Consider the following 10,324-nt stretch of genomic DNA (forward strand, 5'->3'; position numbering starts at 1 on the left):
ACTCAGTGGGGCTGGGGATTTAGCTCAGTGGTAGAGCGCTTACCTAGGAAGCTCAAGGCCCTGGGTTCGGTCCCCAGCTCCGAAAAAAAGAACCAAAAAAAAAAAAAAAGAAGTGTAACTCAGTGTCAGAGCATGTCATCCTGAAGGCATGCTCTTCAATTCCCCACTTCAAAAAAGAAAGGATCTGGAGGTGGTGGCCCATGCCTTTAATCCCAGCGCTCAGGAAGCAGAGGCAGGAGGATCTGTGAGTTCAAGGCCAGACTGGTCTACATAACCATAGTCTACTTAAGCCAGCATGCCAGGTAGCTTGTCCAACATCAGGAGATTCCACCTCAAGACAAACAGAACTTGAGCTAGTCTGAAAGGAAAAATATGAATAAGCAAATGACCCACTATTTATTCTGGGCCATAGGAAAAGAGTAAAATCTCTGACTTTATTTAAAATTATAAGAATCTGGCGTGCTGTCACATGCCTTTAGTACCAGCAATCACTCAGGAGGCAGAAGCAGGAGGATCTCTGTAAATTAGATGCCAGTCTGATCTTCACAGCAAGTGCAAGGCCAGCCAAGGCTGTATAGTGAGACCATGTCAATAAATAATAATATTAATAATAATAATAACACTAAGAGTTAAGAGTGTAGCTCGTGGAGTGTATACATACCATGTTAGAGACTCTTCTTTCCATCCAGAGTGGAAATAAGCTGGTCCCAGCAGTGGTGGCATATGACTTTAATCCCAGCGCCCAGGAGGCAGAGGTAGGCAGATCTTCTGAGTTTCAGAACAGCAAGGGCTACATAGAGAAACCCCATCTAAATAAAACAAAAAAACAACAAAAAACAAAAAGGGGGAAAGAGGAAGAAAGAGGGAAGGAAGGAAGGAAGGAAGGAAGGAAGGAAGGAAGGAAGGAAGGAAGGAAATAAACCTGGCCACGTGCCTCAGTCGGTAGAGCATTTGCTTAATATCCATGAAGCTCTGGGTTTAATACTCATCACCAAACAAACGAGGCACCCCAGCATGGTGACATACTCTGTAACCCCAGAACTGAGGAAGTGGAGATAGGGTGATAAGAAGTTTAAGACAGGTCTGGGTTGTATGAGATTTTGTTTTTAAAATACTAAAATAAAAAACTAGAAAACAACTTAACGTCCCAAATATCACAATGCTGAATTTGAGAAATTCTATGTTCTAACCAGTTCATTCCAGAGCCATGGTTTGTTTAGTAACTTAAGATCTATTAATATAATTCATTAGGGTAACAAAAAGGAAAAAATGATATGACCATATCAACAGGTGCTGAAAAGCATTTGATTACATTGCACCTGCCATTCCTTAAAAAATTACATTTTAATTAATTAACGCAGTAATAGACTGCTAATAGAATGCTAATGAGTATATATATACATATACATACTGAATGCTAATATATATATATGCATGCGTGTGTGTGTGTGTGTGTGTGTGTGTGTACTGAAAGTGAACTGAGGGCCTCACACAGGCTATACAAACACTGTGCTATTCAGTCATACAACCAGCAGATCAATACCATAAATAGGTTAGTGTTAAGTTCATTTTCAGTTGGAATGAAAACCATACAGGACTGTCCACTAACTTTGGTTTTACTGTATTGGAAAAGACCAAAACAAGAGGCTGGAGAGGCTCAGCAGTTAAGAGCATTGGCTGCTCTTCCAGAGGGCTGGAATTCAATTCCTAGCACACACATGGTGGCTCACGACCATCTGTAATTCCAGTTCCAGGCGATCCAATGCATTGTGGTGCATAGATGTACAAGCAAAATACTCTCACATAAAATAGAAACAAATCTTAGCAAGATTGAAATTGAGTTTGATAAGAGAGAGAGAGAGAGAGAGAGAGAGAGAGAGAGAGAGAGGAGAGGCCCATGCCTGTCACCCCAGTGCCTGGAGTTAATGCAGGACAGGAAAATGGCAGCAAATTGGAGACTAGCCTAGGCTACTTGCATCCTTGTTTCAAAAGGAGGCAGGAGGCTTTTAATTTCTTTAGACAGGGTCTATAGGCCAAGCTGATGTGAAATTTCCACTGAAGGGGATACTAGCCTTGAATGGTTAGTGGTTCCAGACAGCCTCCTGGAGTTCTGGGATCACAGGCATGCACCACCACCATACCCAGCTTTCTGTGGTCCTGGAAATTAATCCTGCGTGGGTGGGGTGGGGCTTAGGTACGCCAGGCAAGCACTTTCTGGATGAGCTACATTCCCAGGCTTCTGCCTTTTGGGATTGGAGAGGCGGCACTGGAGTTGAACTCAGGGCTTCACACCTGCTACATTTGTTCTCTACCATTAAGCTGCACTTCCGACCAAAACAATTACAAACTCAAAGGCAGATTAAGTAGCCAATAGTGACTGAAAGAGAGAGTGTGGGTTGGGGATTTAGCTCAGTGGTAGAGCACTTGCCTAGGAAGCGCAAGGCCCTGGGTTCGGTCCCCAGCTCCAAAAAAAAGAACCAAAAAAAAAAAAAAAGAAAGAGAGAGTGTTGGGCACATAGCATGTTCAACTCCCAACACTGACAACTGAAAAGGGCAGGGGACAGGGGTGTTCGGGTTGGAGAGGAAACTACAACACAGGGGACCCTGTTTGCCATCATCAAATGTCGGAAAACATACTCTAAAACTTAAAGTTAGGCCGGGTCTGGAGAGATGGCTCAGGTTAGGAATGCATACCCATGTAAGACAGCTCACAAGTGCCTGTAACTCCAGCTCCAGGGGATCCAAACCTCTGGCCTCCTCAGACAGTGCATCCATGTACACAAAGCCACAAGCACACAAACCCACACTCGGACGCACATGCACAGATGTCATTTAACTATGTTTTTAAATAAAAATTGAAGTTAGGAGCTGGCACGCATCTGCAATCCCGGTATTCAGGAAGCAAAGCTCAGAGGACAAGGAGTTCCAGGCCAGTCTGCTTTGGCACTGAATTGGTCTTAGGATTTGCTTAGAACGATAACGTGATAACTTGTACATATGCACGCACAATATCATGAAAGCCAAAACAAAATGTAACACTTAAGGCCTAGGAGGAAAATTACTATTCACTATGAATACATTCCTTCCCCTATACAGATTAGGATCCTGACTGGATACGGTGATACAAACTCGCACTGGGAAGGTAGGAGAAATACCATAAGTGTCAAATACAAAAGAAAAAAACAGAATCCTACAGTTCCTAGTTTTTGTATGTTGGAATCGTCTTCACCTAGTCAACGAATCTGTCTCAAAGCATTTACAAATCCAGTCTCCTAAACTGTAGTCCCAGCTCGGTGCCTTCACCTCTAAGAGAATTCCCCCCTGGAACCCCTGGCAAAAGAAAGAATCCTGTGGTCACCAGCTCATTCTGCCTTCTTGAAGCGCCAGTCTACCTTGGGAGACAGTTTCTCTCGTGTGCTTCTTTTGTGTCTGTTAAACTGGGGCCAAGGATTCTGCTGCTTTCTTTCTTTTTTTTTTTTTTTTTCCGGAGCTGGGGACCGAACCCAGGGCCTTGCACTTGCTAGGCAAGCGCTCTACCACTGAGCTAAATCCCCAGCCCCTCTGCTGCTTTCTGAAGTATGTACTCATGGTTCCTAAAATCCACAGAGGCGCTTTATAAACCTCAACAAAGTGTGCATCAGCTTAATGACGCTGAAAGGGAAGGGAAGTGATGCTTGGCCACTGGAGGGCAGAGGTCAAAATGGAAGTCGGTGCTTAAGGCCTGGGTAACGGAGTATCTATCGCCCAAATCCATCCTCCAATCATTTCTGGGGGTTCTTCCAGAAAAAGACAAGCACACACCGGGCTCTGTGTTTGATATACATTTATATATATATATATATATATATATAATCGCTCCCATTTTATTGTACTTTATCCTCTTACAGTAGTTCTGACACAGGCATTAAATAACTTCAGGAGACCACCGGGAAGATGAACGGGCAGGAAGAGCTGGATACCCAAAGGGAAGAGATACAGATCCAGTGGGAGGAAAGAGGGAAGAATCCACTTGAGGACAGGATGGGGCTGCAGTGAAGAGGAGGGAGGTTAGGAAGGATAAAGAGAAGCAGAGAGACCAGAGGAAAACGCAGCTATGGTGGAAGAAAACTTGGTACAGGCGGCTCTTTCTTAACATTCTAGGGGCATTCTAGGGGTTGTTTGTTTTTGTTTGTTTGTTTGTTTTTTAAAGGGGAAAGAGTTTGAAGGAGGCGGAGCCAAGAAATTCAGAGCTGAGCTGGAGGAGGGTGTCTGAAGTTTTCGGGCTGGCATGCAGAAAGGGAAGACATTAGTGACCCGTTAGCAACTTGCAAGGAGTAGCCAGAGAGAGGATGGGGGTGGGTAGATCTGGGCTCAGGGAGTCCCCCCCAGCCAGCTGACGTTTCCAAGGTGGCCACTGGGGATAGAGCCAAGACAGCGGCCCCTCCCCCAGAGCTCCCTGGGAAGGAGAACTTGAAAGATATTCTGGGAAGGCCAGTGGGGGAAGGGAGCCATTAGTTTAAAAACAAAGTGGATATTCAGAGCAGGTCAAGCCCGCCTGAGTAGGAGTTGTTTGGATGACAGGAGGGACTAGGAAGAAGTTAAAAGTCTAGGCCTACTAGAGAATTTTCTAGAAGCATTCCGCGAGACTTCTCTTCCAGTCCTCCTTTGGAGTCAGTTGAGGGAGAAGCAGGATGTACCAGGAAGGACGGAAAAGGCCACAGAACCAACCTGTAGTGAGCTACAAATGGCAGCTTTTCAGAGGGGAGGAAGATAAGGGAGAGGTGAGGACAGAACTGCTGGAGGAACCAGAAGCCAAAGCCACCAAGATACTGGCTATGGTGACAGAAGTGTGGAGAGATAAAAGAAAAGCGGCTAGAGCGTTGTAAAGGGAGGGAAAACAATATTCACCCCTGAGAAGCAAATGGCTGGAACGGGGCGTGGGATATGTGGCGGCAGAGGCCGGGTGGATGGGACCGCTTCTCTATAACTCTCGGGGGATGGGAGTAGAAACTGAAACAGGAGCTGTAAGGGCATCTCATTCATCAACTCAGACTAGAACAACTCCATCAGTGCAGAGGCCCTTGTGCATGCTGGGTAAGTCATCTGTCGCCCGGTAACAACTCCAGCTCCTGAACTAGAAAACTCCTGACTCCTCTCTGTCTCTGGCTAAGCTACGGTTGGAAGATGTTGGAAATCGTGTGGACGTCAGGCTAGGTAGAGAAGTTGAGGCAAGGGTGTGAGGCTCAGACAAGTCATAGCTCTGTTATAAAAAATACCTTTGGGGCGGGTGAGGGAGGGATCAGGCAGGGTCAAGGACATTCCAGAAGCATCCACAGGAGGGTATGGGTGAGAGGGGGTGGGGAGCCTCAGGCTTTGTTGATTCGAAGCTTGAAGGCCACGCGGCCAGCAAACTTGTCCCGCTCGTCATCCGTGGCAATATTGGCAGCGTTAATTCGGCATTCTACATTCACCTCCACATTGGGGGTCACATTCAGGAACTTCACAGCCACCAAGGGCTGTGTATAGTTTACCTAGGCCGGACAAAGAAAAAGACTTAAGCCCCTGGTACCTTGGCATCTTTCCCAAGAACCCTATTTTGTCGTTCAGGGCCGCCATCAAGGATCTTCTGTGGCGGGACTTACATGGAACTTTTTGCCATAGTAGGGAAAATACATCAGGTCGATGTTGCCATTGGCAGGGAACATGATGAAGTGTCCAAGATTCTCAGCATCTTCATCTTTCTGTGGGGGTGCGGGAAGGTTAAGGGGAGAGGATGTTAAGAACAGCAGGCACCTGGAAGAGCTCAGAAGACTTCCCTCACACCTCCTTCATCCCAAATCATTCCTCTCAAATTTGTTTTCTTTGAGCTGTGCATCTGCTCGGTAGCTGCGTATGTGTTTGTGTGTGTGCATGCACACATGTTCAAATCTGCATGTCTCCAGAAAGGGCTGGCCTATCTACCATCAGAGTAGATCTTATCATCTTATCGGGGTGCTGACAACACAGTGGGGGCCTCCTACTCTACCATCAACCCCAAATTCTTACCCCATCCTTGGGAATCGGTCTCTGGAGCAGAGCCAAGAAAGAACAGATAAACAGTCAAGGCTCAGTAGGAAGGAGGGGAGCTGCTGGGGAGGTTAGGGGGCAGAGTTTCTAGAGAGGATAGAATTGGGTACAGGGTTCCAAGGACAACTAGTTGTAGCATATGGTGCTAAGTGATCAGCAGCTAGCAGACTTCTAAAGGGAACTGAGAAACGAAGCATGATGGGAGTGTGGAAGAAACACAGAGAACTGAGATGTAAGAGAAGGCTGACAGGGAAGGAACAGAGGCCAGGGCTTTGGTGCAGGAGGGGACAGGTCTGTCTGTCCCCAGAAAGCAGACTCTCTGTATCCTAGAGAGAAGCAACAGGGCTAAGAGCCTTAGAGCTACAACTGTATAGGAACCCACTCTTACCCCCTTGTCCCTATAGTGCTGAGGCCTCTGAAAGAACAAAAAGATAGGGAGATATGGATGAAGCCCTCAGAAACCAGGAAGTATAACCAGGTGGGCTGGTAAGGAGGGCCCACACACTCACCTTCCCAACACAGGTAACGTTCATGCTCTGGTTTGCCCCTGCATAGAAGTTGATGACCTAGAGAAAGGAGAGAGGGTGGATTCAGAAGAAGTTGCCATACCCTGGTTGTCCAGCCTTTGAGCCCCGGGGCTTAGCTTCCAATAGCCCCACCTCTTAGAACAAACTACCAAAAATCTCTTTAATGCCCATTAACCCTAATGAAAGGACACATTAGTTAACAGATGGTGGCCCCAGCTCCCTCCTCCATCCTCCCTGGGGACCAGTGTCATGGGTACCCGGTTCATTTTGATGAAGACACAGGGCTGCCCGGTGCTGTAACCATAGTGAGTAGGGTCCCCAATGCCAGAGCAATTGCCCAGCTGGGTCCGGTTGAACTGGCAGGCACGTTTTGGATAGTTCAGAACCCCATTATCGGGTTGCTCATAATATCGCCCAGGACGGCAGACATCATTCTTTTGAGCTTGGATGGAGTCGTTGTAAGCTAGGAGGTGGGAGGGAGACAGAGAAGGTCAGAGGCCTGATGTTTCACTTCTAGGGTCCTGGATTCCTTCCCCCAAGGTCCTGGACTAGCCCCACACTCACGCTCCAAGAACTTGTTGAGCTTCTGAACATGCTGATCCCAGCTTTCAGTGTCGCTAATGTTGACAATGACATCAAGGTTCTCAGTCTTGGGTCGAATCATCAAGCCTAGAGCCAACATGAGTGAAGACTGGGAGTCACATACAAGAGGAAGATAGATAGGAAGAAGCCCAGGGTCAGGTGGGGGCAAAGATCTGAAATTGCCTTCCTGGGAGGGCAATCTCCTGTGGCATCTGCCACTTCTCCAGACCATGTGACTGCCAGCTGCAGGGCACGGGAAGGAAGGCCAAGTTCGAGAACTCCCCCATCAAACTCGGGAAAGAACTGTCAGTTCCTTGTGAGGGCTTGAAGGCAGCATAGTTAGAGTGACTGGTAAGGGGAAACTTCTCTCACCTGGTGTGGCCAGTCGATCCTGGTACTTGGGGGTATGGTCAGAGACGGTCTGCAGCATTACCCACATGGTGAGGGTGAACATGGCCGTGAGGAAACCATAGAAGACGAGGTAGAAGAGGAGGATGAAGGCTAGGGTGGAGGAACTAGAGTCAGCAGCTTCTACATCTCCTTTATAAAAACCTCATCCAGCCCACCAAGCCCACTCATCCTTCTTCTCTCTCACGCTGTGGACTGGGATAGGCCAAGGAGCAACAGGATATCTTAGGGCCTTCCCCTGGGAGCTAAAGGAAACAAGCTGGAAACCGGCAGAGCCCAGCTCCAGCCCTGACTTCCAGACTCTTCCTGGGGCACAGTGAAGTCCGACCTTTTGGAGGCCACAAGAGACCTAGACTATAGTTGTTGTGACAACTCCAAGAATAGGCCACTGTCATTCTGCATCTAATACACTTCCAACTTCTCAACCATGCATGGCCCTGAAAAGGCATAACATCTGTTCCTGCTGCATTGGAACTCACATTTAGAGCTGTCTTAGCACAAGCATCTGTAACCTGGCATTGGACACCATTCTCAGCCAAATTCTTACCACCTTAGAGCCTAGGCGCCCAGGACTCAAGTAGCAAGATCTGCCTGCCTGTGTGTGTGTGTGTATGTATGTATGTATGTATGTATGTATGTATGTATGTACGTACCTACCTACCTACCTACCTACCTACCTACTTATCTCTTGAAATGAGTCACCCCACCTTTAACTCACACAAGATCTTGGCCAGAGTCAAGAGATAGAATCCCCTAGAAGCCTTCCCTGGACATCATCTCTCGTGATTCCTCTCCTAGACCTCATGTGAGGAGGACTTGCTATTCCAATCACCCTGAACTATCAGTCCTTCCACCTAAGAAGCCAGAGTTCCTCTGTGAAGTCTTCTGAGTATCCCAAGCATTCATTCATTGAGCCTTCACATCCCACAGGGTCTTTGGTTCCCTGAGGACAAGAGCTGCATTGACCTCCCTTCATGGTCCCTAGGCCTTAGGTGGGTGGTCTAATGAAGACTGTGTCCAATCAATGTGGATATATTGTAAATTATGTCACCCTCAGCTCACCAGGTGCCCATCAGCAGTCCCTGGCTACATAAAAGTCCTTGCACATCCCTGAGGTAAGGGTAGAGAGTCCCTCCAAGGCATCTGAGTCCCTTGTAAACACCCTGCCTGAGGATGTACCCATCTGAGCACAGTGACCATTTCTTCCTCCACCTCTGACATCTGAAAAGATCAAGCGTGGAAAAGTCTCATCCCTCCTGGCAGCCCCCCACCCACAAAGCAGCCAGCCACAGAAGGCTCCAAACGCCCAATGGTGGGATATAGACAAACAACTTCCGCTGTTAAGAACGCCCCCCCTCAAGACCCCCCTGCCAGATCCGCCTCCTCATGAATGTTCCCAGGGTCCAAGGGGGTGGGTGAGAGCTAAAAATAAACGAGGTTGGCTAGCTAGTGAGAGCCAGAGGGAGAGTTAGGGCACTCTTCGGGGAGAGGGATGATGACCGTGTGCAGCCGCAGGGCCTGAGCCGGAGCGGGAGCGCCGTGGCACGGACACGCGCGCAGAGCCCGCGACCCCCCGCCCGAGGGGGCTCTGCGGGGAACGGGCAGGCAGTGACCTACTTTCTCCGCCTCCGCAGCGGCCAGTCAGAGAGATTAGACCGCTGATTCGGGCCCCTCCCGATCCAAAGCCCGACAGTGGGGGCTGGACGCCAGGGACCCGGCAGGAGAGCTGGGGCGACGCCCGCGGGACCCTGCGCCCCAAAGGCGTCGCCGAGCGGTCAGCTACCACCTTTCCCGCGCCAGCCCCGCGTACCCCAGCTGGTCCCGGTGCGCCCCATGAACTGGTGCGTCCGAGGATTCCACACGAACTCCTTCCACTCCTCAACCACCTGCCCGCAGCTCTTCTTCTCTTTTTGGATGACCATCTTGGAGGCACGGGGCGAGTCCCGGCGCGCTGCTGGGGGCTGCGGAGAAGCCGGGGCGTTGCGCGCTGAAGCCCTCCACGCACCGAATGAGCGCGGGAGCGAGGCGAGGGAGACTCCGATCACAGATATGCAGCTGTTGCAAATTCCGGGGTGCACAGCCACGCGCTGTGGTCTGCTGGCAGTGCGGCGGAGGTGCACCGAGGCTAGGTCCCCCGACTGCGATAGAAAGGGGGGCTGTCAAAACAGGGAAAGATAACCAGAGGAAGGGATGCCAAGGCACCTTCACCCCACACACCGCCTAAAAGCAAAACAAAAAGGGGTGCAAAACCAGACGGCTCCAAAATTCGAGCGAAACGCAGAAAAAGCGGGGTGCAAAGAAGCAGGGAAAGATGGGGGAGGGAGCCGCCCCGAAATCCGAGATGTAAAGAGGCAGTGGAACGCGGCAGGTGGCCGATTAAGGCTCCTCCGACAAACGGCGACAGCCACACCACAGTTGGCCCAGCCAGTGGGAGCTGGGGCGGGGACGAGCAGTGGGGGGGGGGGGGGGCTGGCAAGGATAGGGGCCCCCAATCGGAGGCTCCGCTCCTCAGCAGTGCGGGGAGCGCGGTCCCTGCGCACAGTCTTTATACTCTGTGACTCTAAGGGTGTCCGCCCCCTTCCCACCCACCCCCCAGGAACCCCGCCTCCTCGTTGCTAGCCTAGTAGACCTCATACATATGCAAATTATAGAGGAATTGGACCCGCCCCCTGGTGCGTCTTTTGGTCCTAGCGGGCTCTTCCTTTCCCCAGACCCCTGATACGGTACTGAAACAAGGTGGGAAAAGAAAACAGAAGGTGAGT

General features: G+C 49.7%; 1 protein-coding gene across 1 annotated transcript; it reads right to left on the reverse strand.

Annotated features, from left to right (window-relative positions):
• Positions 1–3,806: 3,806 nt before the first annotated feature.
• On the reverse strand, positions 3,807–10,060 carry Atp1b2 (ATPase Na+/K+ transporting subunit beta 2). Its single transcript, NM_012507.3, is given in 7 exon segments — positions 3,807–5,510; positions 5,622–5,720; positions 6,555–6,611; positions 6,830–7,035; positions 7,137–7,241; positions 7,527–7,655; positions 9,373–10,060. Coding segments are annotated over 7 exon segments (873 nt in total). The 5' UTR covers positions 9,485–10,060; the 3' UTR covers positions 3,807–5,345.
• Positions 10,061–10,324: the final 264 nt, after the last annotated feature.

Source organism: Rattus norvegicus, chromosome 10 (genome assembly GCF_021556685.1).
Source record: "Rattus norvegicus strain SHRSP/BbbUtx chromosome 10, alternate assembly SHRSP_T2T, whole genome shotgun sequence".
Taxonomy (NCBI): Eukaryota; Metazoa; Chordata; class Mammalia; order Rodentia; family Muridae; genus Rattus; species Rattus norvegicus.